The following is a 22,251-nucleotide window of genomic DNA, read 5'->3' as shown; positions in this document are numbered from 1 at the left end:
GCAACATGGAATAGGATTGTCCTGCACATTGAGTAATTTTATTGTGTAAATTCTACAACATTAGCTAGAGCCCTGTGCAAGCACACATGGGGAAAACAGCATTGGCCGTGGTATCCGAAAACCCAGCGAGATGGCGCAAGAGAAAGTGCGGCTAGTGCACCGAACGGCGAAGCGTGAAAGAGGAGGTGCTTTTCATAAATCACAGCTTAAATCAGCAAATGATATAAAACACCGTCGATGCGTGTATAGAAAAGGATTGTAACTTGGTAAGTGTTCTTTATGACCGTGCCTACATCACCTCCAGCTAATATCGTGGTATGTTTTTATTGGTGCTTATATACGCTTTCGCAAGTTTCGAAGGGTTTTCTCTCCGACTAAATACTCGTTTTATGTTGTTTTAGGTAAACTCACTTCATATCTTCTAGCGGGTTTTAATTTCTCTGTGGCGTGGACGACGGGGAGAGGCTTCAAGAAAGTGTAAAGTAATGTTAAAGGCACAATCTATATAAGTACCTAATGTGTAGGACTATTCTATTCCGGCCGGCCCAAGTGGCCGTGCGGTTAAAGGCGCTGCAGTCTGGAACCGCAAGGCCGCTACGGTCGCAGGTTCGAATCCTGCCACGGGCATGGATGTTTGTGATGTCCTTAGGTTAGTTAGGTTTAACTAGTTCTAAGTTCTAGGGGACTAATGACCTCAGCAGTTGAGTCCCATAGTACTCAGAGCCATTTGAACCATTTATTCTATTCCATACAACGGTATTTAAAAATCCGGTGTAAAAAGAAAAAAAATTGCATAATTCTTCCTTTCAAGTCCATGTTCAGATCACCTGAGGATGCCTGTAAACCGGCATGAAACTAGTCGTGGTTTTAATAAACTTTCTTCCTTGCGTACCTCAACGATACAGGTAGCCGCACCGTAGAGGCAACTACAGTGGAATGGTATCTGTGGAGAGGTCAGACAAACACGTGGTTTCAGAAGAGGGGCAAGAGACTTTTCCGAAGTTGCAGGAGGAGGAGACCAGTGTTTAAAGGATTTACCTTAATATAAAAATGTTAACATATTATTATACCATGTTTTTTATTCATACTGCGACAAAATATTCGTTCAGCTATACCAAATTAATCACCGCTGTTAACAAATTTTATAAAATATAACGCACAAAGCAAATTTCTGATGTGTTCAAAAATGTAATTCAAATGAAAAACTAGTATATAGGGCTGTACAGATTCACCTTACAGTTAAATCTCAATGAATATGTTCCAGTTTTGCAAGAATGGTCTTTTCTGCGCTGCCCTTCCCACATCCTCTTATTCCTTCTTTTCGCCGGCCGGTGTGGCCGTGCAGTTCTAGGCGCTTCAGTCTGGAACCGCGTGACCGCTACGGTGGCAGGTTTGAATCCTGTCTCGGGCATGGATGTGTGTGATGTCCTTAGGTTAGTTAGGTTTAAGTAGTTCTACGTTCTAGGGGACTGATGACACACAGATGTTAAGTCCCATAGTGCTCAGAGCCATTTGAACTATTTATTCCTTCATTTCGCTTTTTTCGAGGAACATGGAACAACTTTTCATCCACTGGAATCGCATTTAGGAGTAACGAGGTTCGAATCCTCCTCTACCCACCTTGATTAGATTTTCCATTTTTCCCTAAATTGCTTAAGGAAATGTTGTACTGGCCAGTTTCAAAAGAAAATCGCCCTCTTCCCTTTCTCATTAGTACAAGGGGTTCTTCTGTAATGTCATCGTCATCAGCGTTTAATCCCAAGTTTCTTTCCTCCCTTTCATATCCTTCCACCCACATCCCCACCCTCATCCCCCACCCCTGCTCAATCTCGCTCCTTCTGTGTGTGTGTGTTTTTGTGTGTGTGTGTGTGTGTGTGTGTGTGTGTGTGTGTGTGTGTGTGTGTGAGCAACCGTGCGAGAGAGAGAGAAAAATATGAAAGATTGAGGGAAAGAGAAAGTAAGTATGGAAATGAGAACGAAACGACGTATATAAAAATGTGAAACACCTTAAGCGCTGATATAGATGGATCTGTGTTTGTGACAACTATAGCTCCATATATTTTACACGTCAATACCAATTATATCTTGCCGTTCAGAAAAATTTAAATTAAAAAAGAAATACAAAGTTGAGGAAAGTTTAAAAATAATTTGACGGGAAGGGTGCATGTCCAGCCCTCGTTACAACGCACTCTGAACATCTCTCTGTATGACAACTAGTGGGATATCGGCGAGGCAAACAAATAGTAAACAAAACATCAACACTTTGTAAACTCTGAAACTGGAGTAATTGCCCCTCGTGAAGATGAAAGAGCGGTACGTAAACAAACTACAATGTTTTGTTAAAGGGCGTTTTGTGCGCGTAATATTGCGCTCCTGTGGAGCTTAATTGCATGACGCAAAATACACGTTAAATGAGCAAACGGAAGAGAAACCGACCGCGCGGAAGTGTAGTGGTTGGTAGCGATGTGTATCGACACTAGAGAATGGTAGCCGTGCTTGATGATTATTGATCTGCTGATTCTTGTGGAGAGTTGACATTACGTTACGTAATTATTTTAACAGAGATACAGATCTAGGGATTGCTTTCTAAACAGCTAAATCTCTGACGACCAAAAAATTGTATTCCGATCCGTGGGTTTATAGAAAAGAGGCGTGATAACGGATTCACCCAGACACAAAGTCGGTTCGTAGCAAACTGGATAACTGTCACCGACGAGAAATTATGTGATAAAAATATGTATTATCGGGTGTGCAGAAACGTCATCTAGTACACTCCAGAAAACGAACAAATACTTAACTACTGACGTCTTCGTCATGTGCCGCGGGCAATGGTCTCACAAAGAAACACCAACTTGACCTCATATTTTAAGGGGAAGAGAATCGCACTGGGAAAACATCAGCTTCAGCCCCGAGCGAAAACTGGCCATAATTCCGGTAGTGTGCAGTTACGAACATCTGGATGTACACTTCACCTAAGAAGCAGGCAAAAATACTTGCTCTTCAGGAACACACACAAATGACTATAAGAGAGACTGCTTCTGTTGGTGCGGGAAGAATCTAGTGTTTCAATGCTGATTAGGGCATATAGTGATACTGCCTAATTGTCTCCAAAGAGAAAAGGGTGATGTAGGTGGGAACGAAAATCTGACAAAAATCTACCTCAAACCAGTAGAATTCAACCTCACAAGACAAGTAAAGATCTTCAGAGATATTTATTGGCTACTGGGATTGCAACTGATTCTTCAACCGTACGGTATAATCTTCTTGATTTTGGGCGAAAGGCACGAAATCCAATGCAGATGCCATTGTTAACATCTGCCATGAAGAAAAACAGTAGGCATGGGCCAAAATATATCAATGTTGGACCTCCAATGACTGGAAACGTGTAATTTTCAGTGATGAGTCACATTTTATTGTTCAAGAATACAGAGCAAAGGTTGTCGGACAAGCACCCAAAGTGATAGCTGAGCACCTTGAACAGACTGTAAAACAACTTCCCAAAAAATGTTTTGACGTTTCTTCACTTCTAGTGGTCCTGGGGCATTAGTTCCAGTTGATGGCATGATGAATTCAACCAAATACTTTGAAATCCTTAGGTGCAAGATTGTGCCATTCTTTGCAGATGTTGGAGGAACATTTCAACATGATCTGGCCTCGAATCATACTTCTAAAGCACTCGAGACATTCCTGAAAGCAAACAGTACTAATGTGCTTCAGTGGCCTAGTAATCCACCAAACTTAAATCCCATCAATAATTTGTACAGTGCTTTGAAAATGCTTCTTGGTAATGCGGACTGTTCAACAAATGAATGTATGATGATAAATGTGGTAAAAGTCAGGTTTCATGACGATGAATTACTAAAATTTTGCTTTAAGCTGGTCGAATCACAAATGCGTTAATTTATTTGGAGTGAAATTAAAGTGAAGTACGTTAACAGTAGTCGCTCTATTCTTGAACATGACTGCCATGATCAAATTATACATCGAAAATCATTAATTTCATATCAGTGTTATTACTCAGGTGCTTGTGTTTATTCATTTTGATTTTGAGACATACAGATATAGATAAAAAATATTGTTGAACAGTATGTGTGCGAGGATAATATATTTTCGCTTAAAATAACGTATTCTCGATCAGTATTTGAAAACACGTTTAGCAGACGTACCTCCCTCGCCTTCATCATCACACGATAAATTATAGAACAAAATCCACTTCATGTGCCAGTAATTTCTTAATTTATTGCAAGACCGGTTTCGAAGGCTAAGCTTCATCTTCAGGTGCCACGAAATAATTACGAAATCATAAATGGGTGATAGTCGGGGCAGTCAATCATGGGGGGATCACGCCCACGCCAAACAAACGCGTGGAAGCGTAGAACCAGCAACCGCAGCGTCCGCCTGTACAGCACGACATGGAAGTGGTTAAGTGCAGACACTCCAGAAGCCAGCTGACCGCAGCGGTGGGGGGAAGCGATGTAAATCTACTACTTCGGTTCCCCATCTTACTGTCTCCCACGTCTGTCGCTTCCGCAGCCGCTGTCAGCTGATCCCTTGATTTCTCAGAATGTGGCTAGTCAACCGATCCCTTCTTTTAGTCAAGATATGCCACAAATTTCATTTCTCCCCAATTCTGTTCAGTACCTCCTCAGTGGTTACATGATCTATTCATCTAATTTTCAGTTTTTTCTTGTATCACCCCGTATCAGAAGCTTCTATTCTCTTCTCTTCTGAACCATTTGTCATCCACGTTTCACTTCCACACAAGGCTACACTTCAGACAAATACCTCCAGAAAAAAACTCCCAACAGTTAAATCTATAATCGATTTTGTCAAATTTCTCATCTACAGGAGCGCTTTTCTTGCCATTGCCAGCCTACATTTTATATCCTCTCTACTTCGGCCATCATCAGTCATTCTCCTGCGCAAATAAAAAAAAAAAAAAACCTCATTACTACTTTAAGTGTGTCGTTTCCTAATCGTATTACCTGACCATCACTTGATTTAATTCGAATGGTTCAAATGGCTCTGAGCACTATGGGACTTAACATCTGAGGTCATCAGTCCCCTAGAACTTAGAACTACTTAAACCTCACTAACCCAAGGACATCACACACATCCATGCCCGAGGCAGGATTGGAACCTGCGACCGAACCGGTCGCGCGGTTCCAGACTGAAGCGCCTAGAACCGCTCGGCCACAACGGCCGGCCGCTTTAATTCGACTAAATTTTATTGTCCTTGTTTTGCTTTTAATAATGTTCATCTTATAACCTCGTCTCTAAACATTGTCAATTCCATTCAACTGCTCTTCCAAGTGCTTTGGTGTCTCTGATAGAATTACAGTGTCATCGGCAAACCTCTATTTTTTTTAATTTCTTCATTCTGAATTCTAATTCTTTCTCCAAAGTTTCCATGGTTACTGCTTGCTCAGTGTATAAGTTGAATAACGTTGGGAATAGGTTACAACCCTGTCTCACTCCCTTCGCAAGTACTGCTTCTGGAAGATACAGGCGGAGTAAAAGCAGGCATTCGTAGTGTGCACCCAGTGACAGCTGAAGACGTGTGCGTAAACGCTAAGACTATTAGCTCGGGTAAAGCCAAGAAAATGTAACGTAACTGTAGTTCAGACAAATGCTCCTGAATGAGGTGCATAGTATTACCGTTCTCTCCACTGACATGGACAATGCCACAATAGTTATAAATGTGGCGGGCTGTAACATGAATAGGCGCTTCGCAATTAATATTGTGGGCTTCTAGAGGCTGGAGAGCGAAGATAGAAGATAAAGTTTTGACAAGGAATCCATATCCGGAAATGTTTTATTTGTATATAAAATAAATTTGAAAATGGAATCACTTCAGATCCCTCGCTTCAAGTTAGGCGTACAAACTCAGAAGACTGCGCCATAGACAGTCCTTGTAGTAATTACGAAAGCACATAGTTATCGTCTGAGAATAATTACGGCTGCGAGAAACTGGCACGTTAGCATCTAGGAGGGTCCACGGACGCTCGTTTTGAAGAGGTAATCCTTTGCCACGTAAAAGAGAACCCGAGGACGAGTACTTGAAATACTGCCTATATTCGTCGGCTTTTGCAGAGCGCACAGGAAAAAGTTTTTTGTCTCCGACGAGTGCATACCGTGAAGCGGGAGATTTGAAAGTGATCCGTTCTTCTAAATTATTTCACATGCAGATGGCACATTTCCGGACTCGGATTTTTTGTCAACACTTAATGTACTAGGTCTCCTCTATAATGCCTAGATGCCTGTAACAGAAATTTTGAAATGTGAAACAGCGTGTAGACCCCACGAACAATTCCTCAGAATTTTTCCGCTGTTGATAAAAGGATTTCCTCGGTCGAAATAAGAGCTCTGAAAAGTCTGTCCATTTCAGTTGCGATACCATCACATTTTTTATTTACGCGCTTAATGTGATGTAATGATCGGTGTAAAGCCCTACGTACTTGGCCACCTTTTTGACCGAGAAATAAAGGGACCTAATACACTATTGGCCATTAAAATTGCTACACCACGAAGATGACGTGCTACTGACGCGAAATTTAACCGACAGGAAGAAGATGCTGTGATATGCAAATGATTAGCATTCACACAAGGTTGGCGCCGGTGGCTACACCTACAACGTGCATACATGAGGAAGGTTTCCAACCGATTTCCAATACACAAACACCAGTTGACCGACGGTGCCTGGTGAAACGTTGTTGTGATGCCTCGTGTAAGCAGGAGAAATGCGTACCATCACGTTTCCGACTTTGATAAAGGTCGGATTGTAGCGTATCGCGATTGCGGTTTATCGTATCGCGACATTGCTGCTCGCGTTGGTCAAGATCCAATGACTGTTAGCAGAATATGGAATCGGTGGGTTCAGGAGGGTAATACGGAACGCCGTGCTGGATCCCAACGACCTCGTATCACTATCAGTCGAGATCACAGGCATCTTATCCGCATGGCTGTAACGGATCGTGCAGCCACGCCTCGATCCCTGAGTCATCAGATGGGGACGTTTGCAAGACAACCATCTGCACGAACAGCTCGACGACGTTTGCAGCAGCATGGACTATCAGCTCGGAGAACATGGCTGCGGCTACACTTGGCGCTGCATCACAGACAGGAGAGCCTGCGATGCTGTACTCAACGACGAACCTGGATGCACGAATGGGAAAACGTCATTTTTTCGGATGAATCCTGGCTCTATTTTCAGCATCATGATGGTGGCATCCGTGTTTGAGACATCGCGGTGAACGCACATTGGAAGCGTGTATTCGTCATCACCATACTGGCGTATCACCCGGCGTGATGGTATGGGGTGCCATTGGTTACACGTCTCGGTCACCTCTTGTTCGCATTGACGGCACTTTGAACAGTGAATGTTACATTTTAGATGTGTTACGACCCGTGGCTCTACCCTTCATTCGATCCCTGAGAAACCCTACATTTCAGCAGGATAATGCACAACCGCATGTTGCAGGTCCTGTACGGGCCTCTCTGGATGCAGAAAATATTCGACTGCTGCCCTGGCCACACATTCTCCAGATCTCTCACCAATTGAAAACGTCTGGTCAATGGTGGCCGAGCAACTGGCTCGTCACAATACGCCAGTCACTACTCTTGATGAACTGTGGTATGCTGTGGAAGCTGCATGGTCAGCTGTACCTATACACGCCATCCAAGTTTTGTTTGACTCAATGCCCAGGCGTATCAGGGCCGTTATTACGGCCAGAGTTGGTTGTTCTGGGTACTGATTTCTCAGGATCTATGCACCCAAATTGCGTGAAAATGTAATCACATTTCAGTTCTAGTATAATACACTCCTGGAAATTGAAATAAGAACACCGTGAATTCATTGTCCCAGGAAGGGGAAACTTTATTGACACATTCCTGGAGTCAGATACATCACATGATCACACTGACAGAACCACAGGCACATAGACACAGGCAACAGAGCATGCACAATGTCGGCACTAGTACAGTGTATATCCACCTTTCGCAGCAATGCAGGCTGCTATTCTCCCATGGAGACGATCGTAGAGATGCTGGATGTAGTTCTGTGGAACGGCTTGCCATGCCATTTCCACCTGGCGCCTCAGTTGGACCAGCGATCGTGCTAGACGTGCAGACCGCGTGAGACGACGCTTCATCCAGTCCCAAACATGCTAAATGGGGGACAGATCCGGAGATCTTGCTGGCCAGGGTAGTTGACTTACACCTTCTAGAGCACGTTGGGTGGCACGGGATACATGCGGACGTGCATTGTCCTGTTGGAACAGCAAGTTCCCTTGCCGGTCTAGGAATGGTGGAACGATGGGTTCGATGACGGTTTGGATGTACCGTGCACTATTCAGTGTCCCCTAGACGATCACCAGTGGTGTACGGCCAATGTAGGAGATCGCTCCCCACACCATGATGCCGGGTGTGGGCCCTGTGTGCCTCGGTCGTATGCAATCCTGATTGTGGCGCTCACCTGCACGGCGCCAAACACGCATACGACCATCATTGGCACCAAGGCAGAAGCGACTCTCATCGCTGAAGACGACACGTCTCCATTCGTCCCTCCATTCACGCCTGTCGCGACACCACTGGAGGCGGGCTGCACGACGTTGGGGCGTGAGCGGAAGACGGCCTAACGGTGTGCGGGACCGTAGCCCAGCTTCATGGAGACGGTTGCGAATGGTCCTCGCCGATACCCCAGGAGCAACAGTGTCCCTAATTTGCTGGGAAGTGGCGGTGCGGTCCCCTACGGCACTGCGTAGGATCCTACGGTCTTGGCGTGCATCCGTGCGTCGCTGCGGTCCGGTTCCAGGTCGACGGGCACGTGCACCTTTCGCCGACCACTGGCGACAACATCGATGTACTGTGGAGACCTCACGCCCCACGTGTTGAGCAATTCGGCGGTACGTCCACCCGGCCTCCCGCATGCCCACTATACACCCTCGCTCAAAGTTCGTCAACTGCACATACGGTTCACGTCCACGCTGTCGCGGCATGCTACCAGTGTTAAAGACTGCGATGGAGCTCCGTATGCCACGGCAAACTGGCTGACACTGACGGCGGCGGTGCACAAATGCTTCGCAGCTAGCGCCATTCTACGGCCAACACCGCGGTTCCTGGTGTGTCCGCTGTGCCGTGCGTGTGATCATTGCTTGTACAGCCCTCTCGCAGTGTCCGGAGCAAGTATGGTGGGTCTGACACACCGGTGTCAATGTGTTCTTTTTTCCATTTCCAGGAGTGTATATTCGTCCAGTGAATAACCGTTATCATCTGCATTTCTTCTTGGTGTGGCAATTTTAATGGCCAGAAGTGTATCTTAATAGAAGCAGTTCAGGAGCTATCTAGCCTAAATTATATTGCCATTACGTTCTGGGTGTAAATGCGAAGACTCTCTGTACACTGATTTAGTAAAGTACAATAAAGTTACACTTGACGTTCCCCTCCATACAGTAAGCACTAGAATCAGGGCCCTATTGAACGGAAACCTGTAGCTTAAATGTAGAAACTATCTCCCATCACCTCCTCGATGTTCAGGCGCTCAGTCCGGAACCGCGCGACTGCTACGGTCGCAGGTTCGAATCCTGCCTCGGGCATGGATGTGTGTGATGTCCTTAGGTTAGTTAGGTTTAAGTAGTTCTAAGTTCTAGGGGACTGATGACCACAGATGTTAAGTCCCATAGTGCTCAGAGCCATTTGAACCTCCTCGATAACAGAATTGCAACTACGGTAGCAACTTCTTAGGGACGGGCACTGCCACACTGTTGATTTAATGACGGAAGATTCCGACAACCTCTCTATCGCCTCGGCATTATCACATCTTCTTCATGTGGATGCCGCAGTCAGAAAGATGTTAACCATATTTTTATATGGCTGCAACAGGAGGTATCAAGAAGCCATGATAGTAATGCACCATCTGAATTACTTTGGCAATGTATTACCAAGGAACATTCAAACTCTTTTACTGACAGAAGACCTAAAACCGTGTAATGTACTGTAGCATTTTATAGCAGAATAACAAATAAGAACACACGAAAAATGATTTTTTCACACTATAATATACTAAATGAATTTGAATGCTTCGTGCTATCAACTTTCATATTTTATTAATATATGTGTTTGAATTTTGTCAGGTCATACGCTACAGTTCAGGTTAAATGAGGATAACTTTATAGCTTTCGTTATAACGGTACTTGCGCCGAATCTTTCCTGTTAACAGTTTCAGGCTGTTACGCATTTAGGTGTTCAGAAATCATCGTGAAGCTTACTGTGTGGGCGATGTCTAAAAAAGTCATTAATTATTTAAAAAACATTTTTAATACACGGTAGGACACTGACTTCGTTACAGTCTCAACGTCCTTTTTATGTCAGCGGGCGAAAATACGTTCTTCAGTAACGATTGATAAGATTTTCATGTTTACGTCGGTAGCAGCTGTGCACGTATCTTCCACGCACTGTCTGCTAACATTTTCAAAACTCTGCGCTTTTGTTGTGAATGTTGGTTTGATCCCACTGTAGGTGCCAGTTCATTTTTCAGCGAACCGTATGGCCCAAGTTACTATTTTGTTTATTGCAGCCTAACGCATCTACTAAGATGTAACCTCCACTCTACCTCCTCATCCTCGGTCAACTGAATTTTCAGATTAATCTCATTGAGGTTTTTATGAAAATGATCTAGTCTGTCTCCACGACGTCGACGTGTTGTGTACGTACCGAAACTAGATGTTCGGTTCCTTTCCCCTCGATCTGCTCGTAAAATTGGTCGTCCTTTTAAAGTACGTGATCGAGGGAGAGCATTTAAACACCTTGGCAATATCGTCAGGAAATATCTATTTATCTATTCCAACACATCATAAAGCAGACCCATCATAAAGAACGGTGACCCTTCGAAGCTGACTAATACGCCCTAGACTGGACCATTTAATCTACTGATAAAGTCTGAGGAATTCTTGCTGTAAATGTCGATCGGCTCACATGTGGCCGTAAAAGTGTTCTCATGAATTTGTTAATGAAATGGGTGGTCGAACAAATGGTACCGTAAAGTCACGTTTTATGTGAGAATTTTCATGAACCTCTATAGCGTCGGTAGTATCCGGCTGGACCACTATGCCATTTAATCTACTGATAAACTGTGTGGAATTCTAGCTCTATGAGTCTGACAGGCCAGCATGTGATCGTAAAAGTGTTCTCATAAATTTGTTAATGAAATGGGCGGTCGAACCAATGACACCCTAAAAGGAAGTTTTATGTGAGAATTTTCATCAACCTGTATAGACTCCGTGAAAATGTAATCACATGTCAGTTCTAGTATAATATATTTGTCCAATGAATAACCGTTTATCATGGGCATTTCTTCTTGGTGTAACAATTTTAATGGCCAGTGGTGTATTTTGTTCCTTACGTCGTTTGTATCTGGTATATACGCATAAAGCTGTTTAATGAGACTATACACCGAGGTAGTTATCATTCATTTCTCATTAAAGATGTTACCGACCGCACTGAAAATATCTTGAAGAAACACGATATCGGCTTACTATAGAGACTCGCGTAGAACGTGCGGAAACTCCAAGGGTCGGCCAAAGATTCTTTCATGCCTGTGAAATAAACAGGAATTTGCAGGGTACCGTGTAGTTGTGGAGTCCTGTTCGTGGCTACTAGAAAAAGAACAGTATAAAAGCGACTAGATGAACATTAGAGTAAGAATAGTAGGGGAGAAACAGGTAGATCAGCGGCTGTGGAAGATGCTTCGTAGCCAGGGCACCACCAGATTAGATTTGGCGAGAATCACGTTATGGCTGCCGCAAGTGAGTATTATAATACATCTTTCAGACAGAGTGTCGAGATTATTAAACACGCCAATAAGTCGAAAGAGGGAGGCTATGAAACTGATTTGTCATTTGGATGCCGGTGCTGAAGAAGATGTGTACCAGTTTTCCACGTGGAGAGACAGAAAAAGCGGGCGACAGCCGTCGATAATGAACAATTGTTCTCCAATTTTTAAACCGTGTTGTCAAACCTCTGCACGGAAACAGGTGGAAAGGAAATTTTACTTCAATCAGTGGCGACCCGAGGAGCGAATCGGTCCTTGAAGACGTCCGCCGCTGATGGGGTCCGTTAAGTTTATTTAAAAAACAGCGTGGGATTTTTTAATAAGTGTGAGCTTGCCAATAGGAGAACGCATTGTAAAACCCCAGAAGACTAACTCTGTGGCACCGACAGGACTGCTGGATTACGTGGTGTCACAGAACAGACTGAAATAGAAGAATGTGGAAGTCGAATTATTGCACACTTTTCATGATCAACTACGATGAAAAACTCTATAAGTTTTGAAGTGTTGGCAGAAGAGCCAACACCGTGTTGCTAGAGGAGGCCGAAATGCACGCTTTAAGCTCACGCAGGCTGGCGTGAGGTCTGGAACAGTTATAGGAGTTGAGTCTAATAAAAAAGGTACGTAGCTGGTAGAATACTTAACTTTAATTCATAATTGTAGAACATCTCTCTTGACTGTACATGCTTCAAGATAAATATCAAATGCTATGGCGCCTTGCTAGGTCGTAGCAAATGACGTAGCTGAAGGCTATGCTATCGTCTCGGCAAATGAGAGCGTAGTAGTCAGTGTAGCATCGCTAGCAAAGTCTGCTGTACAACTGGGGCGAGTGCTAGTAAGTCTCTCTAGACCTGCCGTGTGGCGGCGCTCGGTCTACAATCACTGACAGTGGCGACACGCGGGTCCGACGTATACTAACGGACCGCGGCCGATTTAAAGGCTACCACCTAGCAAGTGTGGTGTCTGGCGGTGACACCACAAGTTTTGCATTTCATCCTTAGTTATCAGTTATGAGTAAATGACTCACTTTCTCTGCTAGTGGAACATAATTACCTTAAAATATTTTTATAGTTTCATCAAGTATATGAAATAAAATGTTTGACAATATTACGGTTTACTTTATAATTTCATTTGCTATCCACTCAGACTGAAATAAGTACATTGAGCTGTAGTCAATTATGTGTGCGTCATATTTACCTTAAGAGCTCCTCCATTTGGATAGACAAGGAGCGGTATGCTCCTGGAAGCCCTCTCCGCCGTACAAATGTTGAACGTACAAGATGCTGTATAGAGCAGCAGCAGCAGACACACAACGGCAGTGATGCAACGCCTGTGACACGACAGAAATGTTGAAAATATTGAGGAGGGGTTTACTTCGTTTATTTTACCAATGAAATTTGATATGAGTGAAAGGAAACAGGGCATTTGGCTGTAAAACGTACCTGACACTTCATCTCAATGGCACTATTTCTAACCTACCGTTCACAGTGGAATTACTAGAGGTAGAAGAACGACATCAACCCCCTTAATCTTATTTGTACCGAACTGGGGTTCTAACGATATTGTTCTCGTCCACCCCCCCACCCCCCCTTCTGCTCCTGCGCTCGTTCTCTCTTTCTCTCTATCTCTCTCTCTTTCCACTCCTGTATATACCCATATACACGCCCATGCACACAATTATACTACTATCGACAAAAGTATGACGCAGTTTATTGTATCCCTTATGCACGGCTGGTTCTCTGGAACTTTTGAAGCTGGCTTTTTTGCAGCAGGGGCATTGTCTCCCTGTCTTACGTTCACCAGCCGCTAATGGTCACGCGGCATTATGCAAGCGGGGAGTCGTTCCTCGGGTTTCGTGCAGAACAGTCGTTTGTAACCGTTCCGTGATGATGATGATGATGATGAAGTCCCATACTCCTTCAAAGAGCGTAGGGGAACGATGCGGGAGACCCGCACCGCCGTACTAGGCAAGGTCCTAGTGGAGGTGGTTTGCCATTGCCTTCCTCCGACCGTAATGGGGATGAATGATGATGATGAAGACGACACAACAACGCCCAGTCATCTCGAGGCAGGTGAAAATCCCTAACCCCACCGGGAAACGAACCCGGGACCCCGTGCTCGGCAAGCGAGAACGATACCGCGAGACCACGAGCAGCGGACAAAAATAATTTGAACAACTTGTTGAAGTGATGAACTATGAGTTTTAAAGTATTACGTTCCTTGGTAGGACAACAATGAGTAATGATTCGGTTTCTATGCGTGAGGTGTGCGTAGATTTACCCATGATATCAGTGGACGAAACTGTATAGTCGTTCTTGCTCAGTAGATTCCATTGGCGGAACATATTACTTGGCAGTTATTTTATTTGAGTCTGAAACAAATAAAGGAAAGAATAATAAAGTTACACTAATACCGACCAAAACCTTGCAGTGAGAGTTACTCTCGGAGTCAGAAGCAGATCTCCTTATATGCAAGATGCAGGACACAGTTGACAGTCAAGTAAGTGCTCCATGAACGATGGTACTCCGGAGTCACAGTTGGTGGTATCCGCAGGAAAGTGCCGTTACTGAAGGTTGCTCGTGGATCTTCCAACTCCAGAATGGAGACGGGAGAGTTGTTCGCAAGTCGAAACGAGAAATCGACGATTGTTTCCTCGCTTGTAGCTGCTGCTGTTTGCAAGACTGGAATGGCCTTGTGGCTGCTAGAACGTGCCTATGTAATGGATTGGCTCCCTGGTGAGCCTGATTTATTCTCCCTGCGTTGTCAGCTACTTCTCGGCGGATATCTGGCGGAACTACGCCTGCGAAATGGTAGAATTTTACAAGAGATGTAAGCTTCAGGCAACCTGTGACAGGCCGACATGTTTAGTTTAGCGCCATCTTAGCTATACGTGCTGGGATATATTTGGACCAAACTGGACGCACGTAATCTGCAGCTCTGTAACATGTTGCTAGTGCTGTGGTTCTCAGGGTTTGTGCTCGAGATCTCCACTTACTAGCGGCGATCTTGCGAAAGATATTATGTCTGGCTTTCACCTTCGTTCATGTATTCTTGCAACAACTATGGAAGTGCTGTTCGGGACAGTTATAACATGAAAGAATTATTCGTAAAAACGGTACAAAACAGCAAACTTCAATCTGGAAGTGGAATACTTTTAATTATTAACACGAGCATGGCTGGGTCTAGGTAGGCGTGCCATCACTTAGGTTGCCGACCGCGAATGTTTGTATCAAATCGGATTATTTTCCCGAACATGCAGGGCGATTCCATAAGAGAGTACAAAAATTTAACATGACATAGAAGATGCTCCACTGAACAATTTGAGGTAGGAAATCTGGGGTCGGAGAAGCAAGTTAAGGAGATAATAGGAATAAAATCATATTACAGTGTACTTTTTTATGTACGTTAGTTACAGTTAACTGAAAATGCCATCATTGACACAATGAACTTACCTTTTGTGCTGTTTCTCTCAAAATTTGCTGAAACTGATGACCATCAAACTCAATACAAGCATGAAATTGGTGAACAAGTTTCTGGTGCAGCCCGACAAATATCCGTGGTGTGTTTCGAATCACATTACTGGCAACTACAATTCTGGCGACTAATTCCACCTCCGTATCTACTGGGGTCTCATACACAAGTGACTTTGGACATCCCCATAGCAAACAATCAAGAAGCTTCAGATCAAGAGACCTCGCAGGTGATGGAATAGGACCTCCCTTTCCAATCCAGCGATCGGGAAATTTTTTTTCCTTATTTTGTTACCTGAAGATATGACATTTCTGTGTCTTTATATATTGTAATTGTTATACTATTTGTATATATATATATATATGCATTTATGTCGATGTATAAATGGTTTGTTTTGTAAATATTACTTGTATTTTTACGCTGGGTCTTGTCTAGGGAAAAATATGCTATCGAACGATTACATCGATAGGTCGTGTGAAGAACCAAAGTGTTTAGGATCTTTGGTAGTGTTAACTCTGCCGCGTGGAGCGCGGGCAGAGCAGAGTCTGGCTGGAGTAGGGCGGTGGAGCAGGTGTGTTGTGTGACACTCCTGCGAGTTGCCGCGCGTTCGGGGTTTTGCAGCATGTAATTGCGCTCGACTTGCTATGATAGTTTCTGACACGGAGTCGCGGACGGGAAGCATTAGCTGGCTCACATTAAGAGCCCGTTTTGCCTGGTGACAGTGTCGAGAAGAAGGCGCGCCAACATCCAGCTTCTGCAACAGCTACAGCCGACAATGAGTGACTGTCGCCATCTCCTCGACCGACGGCTTCAAACCTTCAATCAACCAACAAGGAAGACTGGAAGAACGTAAAAAATGGTTCAAACGGCTCTGAGCACTATGGGACTTAACATCTATGGTCATCAGTCCCCTAGAACTTAGAACTACTTAAACCTAACTAACCTAAGGACATCACACAACACGCAGCCATCACGAGGCAGAGAAAATCCCTGACCCCGCCGGGAATCGAACCCGGGAACCCGGGCGTGGGAAGCGAGAACGCTACCGCACGACCACGAGATGCGGGCGAAGCACGTAAAGTTTTAGACTGTATGGCAGACCTCAGCTATTAAAATTGTTCCATTTGCCTCACAAAATTACAGCAAATTAGCACGAACCTTTGTTGCTCATCGTTCCAATTGCATTACCAAGCAGGCTCCCTTCCTTTTACCAAATGAACTCGAGTGTCGTTGAAATTCAAACGCCAGCATTAAAGTCTTATCATTCCATTTCACTGCTTTAATTTCAAAGTTCAGTTAAGGTACTCATAGCTGGCTACAATATTTAGATTACACAAGCACAAATTAAGAGTGCGAGTTTTGTTACCATATTTTAGCTTACATGTGACTACAGCTCAGCTTGGTACGTACTAAATTTTACTATTGTTAATTGTTCAGAATCATTTAATTCAAGTTCAAAGTTAAATCTCTTATTTCTAAATTGCGCAGATTCAAGTAGCTTTTGAAATGAATGTTGAGGTAGCCCAAAACTAACCTTTTTTTTTTTTTTAATTTCGTAGTGCTTCAGAAACAAAGTTCACTATTAATTTCAGTCACTAAATTAACTTTCAATTTTCCGGTTTTATTAATTATTTTCCTAAATTAAGTCAGAGTGTAGCGAAATTTACTATTTCTGACAAACATTCAGTTTTCACACAACACTTGTCAACCTTCAGTTGCCACGCTTAGAGTGCTAATTATATGTGCAATAACCTTTCTTTTTCAGTTATTATAGTAGTTGTCCATAGGACTGGCGACCATAATTTTCCCCAAATCTCAAATATCTAATTAACGGCAGTTAATTGTTAACGCAACGACCGCACATTTACTTTCTTTATTAACTGAACCCCTTTTCAAAATTAATATCCACCAGTTTCATTTGCATTTTTCCTTTCATTTAGATGTAACCCTTTCCTCCCTCTTTACCTACAGATTAACTTCGGTGACGATTGCTTTTCCCAAATTTCCATTAGGTACACGCAGTTTAATTTTACTGTCATTAAGGTCGATAAGTGAGGGGGAGGTTACAAACTTAGGTAAAACTGTTTGCACGAACAAGTAAAGTAAACAAAACCTGCATCATGATTTCCAAGTAATCAGGCTCGTCCACTTTGTTTACTTGTAGGAAATAAAGAATATACATGTAAATTAACAGCACAAAATGGTTCAAACGGCTCTGAGCACTATGGGACCTAACATCTGAGGTAATCAGTCCCCTAGAACTTAGAACTACTTAAACCTATCTAAGGACAACACACACATCCATGACCGAGGCAGGATTCGAACCTGCGACCGTAGAGGTCGCACGGTTCCAGACTGAAGCGCCTAGAACCGGTCTTCCACTGCAGCTGGTTAAACAGCACAGTACGGGTACATTTGTACCATATTAGTTGCAAATAAGCTGAGAAAGAGCAATGCTAGACTAAGCGGTAGACAAGTTTACTTCCCTTTTAAGCAGCATTTAATAGCATGTGGAATGAGAAGTTAAACCGAAACTAATTTGCTGGTATGTCATAAGATGTAATTTACTAAATATCTACAGCTATTGATTATTCCCTTTGGTAAGTAAGAAACTTTTTTTTCTTTATCCAGTGTACTTCACTGATTGAAGACGCGTTTCGCCTTTTACTTTAAGGCACCTTCGGTGGAATCTAGAATTATTCAGTTTTGTTTTGATATGTGATACTTGCAGATTATAAAACAGTTCACATCTTTTTTTACGTGAATGACTGATTACTTACAGTGAACCGAGTTTTTGGCGGACAGGCGGACATATACGTTTCCCTTCACCTGGTCACATGCTGGAGGTTGAACTAAAACTTAGATTATGGAACATAAGCACATTTTCATGTTCGCTCCCTAAGCTGGCTTCTCCGACTTCAGGTCCCCTGTCTCAAACTGTTCAGTGGAGCACTCTCTATGTCGTGTTACATTTTTGCACGCTCTTGCGAAAACACCCTTATATACTCTGTCGCGACAAACTGGCCGTTACAAATGAAACAATGACTAGTTAAAAAATCTTAACGAATATAAACGATACAATCTTACATATGTGCGTATTCTGCAATATCGAGATACTACGTCTGTGGTACGAGCGTGATGAGTGAAACATACAGTTGTACAATTGACTTCTCTGCAGACAACTGTCCGGCGGATGGGGCGACGTCGCGGTGCACCCGATCGTCGATTGTCGCCGGTTTCTCACTGTCTTCAGTAAAGATTTATGGGGAATATGTTTATAAGAGTGTCCCTAAACAAGTTTGCCGTTTGTTTTTTTAATAATAAAACTAACGAAATTACCTGCGCACCAGTCTTGATTCAGTGAATTTCAGCTAAGGTTTATTAACACCTATTTATTTCCAGTCAGTCGAACTTCTCCAGAAGCGTCCAGGCTTACCCCCGACGAAGCCCTCAGAACAGAACAAATCCGGGGTAACCCGGAAGTACGCAGCTCTGGGCCTAGGCATTGTTAGGAAGTGCGTTATTTGCAAAAAGCCAATAAACGAACTATAATGAATCTTGCTGTTATTCGTTCAAACAAACATTGTTCCACTTAGAAAACTGAAAAACTCTAATATTTATAAAGTAAAGTAATGCGTTGTCGTATTAGACAACGAGGCCAAATTTATTTTGCAACGAACCATTTTCTCGCTGTTAGCCATTCCCAATCCACGCCCAGTTACCCAAATTAATATAAAAATTGGTAAAGGAAGTGGTGTTTACAAAACTTGCATGCATACACTGACTCTCACTTACACCCCCCCTCCCCCACCTCCCCCCCCCCCCCACACACACACATGTAAACATACATTGTGATTTTTTTCCGAACTCGGTTTATGACTATGTACCTGGTGGTTATAATTACACCGCACCTACTCACGTAGGTCTAGTGTGGGCTGTAATTTTCTTATAGCAGCGAAACTTGGAAGATATGCTAATGCGTTAATCCAGAACAGATTTAGGCTAGAAAATGATATTCCAGTTGTCAGCACCGCGTTCAAGTAAGGCGCTGTACACTGTTTTTAGGACGGTATTGCATCCAAGCTGCGATTTGTAAGGCATAACGTGAGTGACAACAAAAGCAAAACGAGGATAATGGAAAGTATTCGAATTAAACCGGGTGAGGCTGCGGGAATTAGATTAGGAAATGAGACACTTAAAGTAGTAAATGAGTTTTGCTATTGATGAGCAAACAAACTCACGATGGCCGAAGTAGAGAGGATATAATATGTAGACTGGCAATGGCAAGGAAATCGTTTCTGAAGAAAAGAAATTAGTTCACATCGAGTATAGATTTAAGTGTCAGGGAGTCGTTTCTAAAAGTATTTGTATGGAGTGTAGCCATGTATGGAAGTGAAACGTGGGCGATAAATAGTTTAGACAAGAAGAGAATAGAAGCTTTCGAAATGTGGTGCTACAGAAGAATACTGTAGATTAGATGGGTAGATCACATAACTAATGAGGAGGTATTGAATAGAATTGGGGAGAAGAGAAATTTGTGGCACAACTTGAGCAGAAGAAGGGATCGGTTGGTAGGACATGTTCTGAGGCATCAAGGGCTCACCAGTTTAGTATTGGAGGGCACAGTGGAGGGTAAAAATCGTAGAGGGAGGCCAAGAGTTGAATACACTAAACAGATTCAGAAGGATGAAGGTTGCAGTATGTACTGGGAGATGAAGAAGCTTGCACAGGATAGAGTAACATGGAGAGCTGCATCAAACCAGTCTCTGGACTACTGAAGACCACAACAACAACAACAACAACAACGTGGGTAAACAGTAAGGCCGCCGAGAAGAGACACCGTGCGCTGTTAGTGAAACTGTTTTATGTGAACGGCAGCAACTACAGCGCTGCGTTGAGAGAGCATCGCCGACTGATATGTCAGATGTTGGTTTAAAGGAGATGATGAAAACACAGATGAGCTTAGTGTGGCTCCTGGAAGAGGGAGGCGACCCATCCCGGTGGAAGTTATTGACGATGTTGCTGTTGCTGTTGCTGTAACTGATTAGGCAGTCCGTGTCCCGGGTCGTGTTATTGCTCGTGCAGTGTCACGAGAACTGTACATCCCACGGTCTGTCTTCCACTGGTACCCAAACAAGGCCCAGAAGGTGCAACAACATTATGAATTTGCTCTTCGATTTCTGGCACGAATCGAAGTTGATGACATGTAGCCGGTCAGTATTCTGTGGAATGATGAGGCACATTTTACACTACAGGTTGCCGCCAGTCGAAATCCTGGGAGAACCTATCCCATGGAGTGGGACGTCGAAATACCTAGGGGTTACCCTAGGCCACAGGCTCACCTGGAAGCATCACATCCGTGATGTGAAAGGGAGAGCAATAGGAGGCCTCCGCGCCCTGTATCCAGTGCTAAACCCGCAGTCGTCGTTGCCACCGGAATACGGCATCACGCTTTATCCAACATTGGTTCGTCCACTGTTAGAGTATGCGGCCGCGGTCTGGGGGAAAGCCGCAGATGCTCACATTGTGACTCTGCAGCGGATACAGAACCGTGCCATGAAGACTGCTATGCATCTTCCGAGGCGCTTCTCGACGCGCCAACTCCACGAGGACACCGGGATGCTGCCTCTCCGAGACAGGATTCGCGCCATCGCCAGGAAGTTCTACGAGAAGACGGGACGCTCCCGCAACCGGCTCATCCGCGGACTGGGCCAACAACCTCATCACAGGCCAACCACGCGTTGGCCTGACCTGCTGAAGGATTAAGTTTTACTAATCCCTCAACAGAGTGTGTCTTTCTCTTTTTCAGGCTACACCAGCTAGGACCAATCAACAATATCAATAATATATCTTTTACGGGAACAGCAGGAATGACAAATTTTGTCTAGACTGCACCACCTCGAGCCAAGGACAGGCTCGTCTTTTCAGCGTCAGCGTCTACAAGTTGCAATGAATACACAGAAATGTCGAATTTGGGCCACTGTTAAAATTCGGGTTGTTCACGGTCTTATTCCCTACTTCTTAGAGAAGAAAACACCAGAGGGCCTGTCCGGTGTACCATGACGTTTGCACTGGACGTTATCGAAACCTCCTTGTGTGGCATGTGAGTGCTCTAGCGCAACTGTGTGGAGAGTGCTTTTGCATGCAAGATGAGGCAACACCTCATGTCCCTCGCCCAATTCAAGGTCTGCTTAATGCAATCTTCCACGAACGTGTTATCTCTACAGATTTTCTAGCTACATGGCCGTTAAGATGAAGTCATCTGAATCCATGTGATTTTTGGCTCTGGGGTACATAAAAGTAAGCGTTTACCGGGGACACATTCGGTCTCTACGTGATGTAAACGCCACTATACAGGAACGAGTTCCTCAGATATCGCGAGAAGTGCTGTGAAGAACTGTCGATCACGTCGCTTTACGGAAGCAGCATCTCGTTGACATTTCCGGTGCTCATACTGAACAAATTGTGTAAGCGTTGCCTTTCTAACTTGTTTGCCCTTTCCTGACCACGTCCCTGTCCCAATCCAACACATATGGCAACATTTTTATACGTCTTCCTTGCATTCACAGCGCCATATTTGCACCTGGTGGCGAAAATACAACTAATTTTTTTCCCGGCGTAAATCGGCTCCACATTAACGCATTATAATATTTACCACGTTTCGCTGCCACACGATAGTTACAGCCTGCACCTCTGTGAGTAGCTGCAGTTTAATTATAACCATTCGGTATCATCGATTATCAGTGTAAAACGGTTTGTCTGTGATCTTGAAGAAGAATAGGCAAGACTAAATGAAAACGAAAATGAGGAAAATAACTGGAAGTGACCTAAGCTGTTGGTGACGGCAGGGACTGACCTGGAGTTGTCCATTGCAGGCGCCGGTCTGAACTGCAGTCAGCTTTCTGTGCGGGGTGACTGCAATGCCAGACGTCGGCCGGTTAGGTCCAGGGCATTGC

At 43.9% G+C, this 22,251-nt stretch overlaps 1 protein-coding gene across 1 annotated transcript in view; it reads right to left on the bottom strand.

Moving 5' to 3' along the window:
• The window catches only part of LOC124805425, a 107,505-nt gene extending 85,254 nt beyond the window's left edge, over window positions 1-22,251 (bottom strand). The window contains exons 1-2 of the mRNA XM_047265987.1: window positions 22,152-22,251; window positions 13,022-13,154 (exon numbers count right to left, since the gene is read on the bottom strand). Coding sequence (XP_047121943.1) covers window positions 13,022-13,154; window positions 22,152-22,165 — 147 coding nt within the window. The 5' untranslated portion in view covers window positions 22,166-22,251. The remainder of the gene's footprint in view (window positions 1-13,021; window positions 13,155-22,151) is intronic.

The sequence above is a fragment of the Schistocerca piceifrons genome, chromosome 7 (assembly GCF_021461385.2).
Source record: "Schistocerca piceifrons isolate TAMUIC-IGC-003096 chromosome 7, iqSchPice1.1, whole genome shotgun sequence".
NCBI classification, from domain to species: Eukaryota; Metazoa; Arthropoda; class Insecta; order Orthoptera; family Acrididae; genus Schistocerca; species Schistocerca piceifrons.
This window is presented reverse-complemented; position numbering and strand designations above follow the sequence as displayed.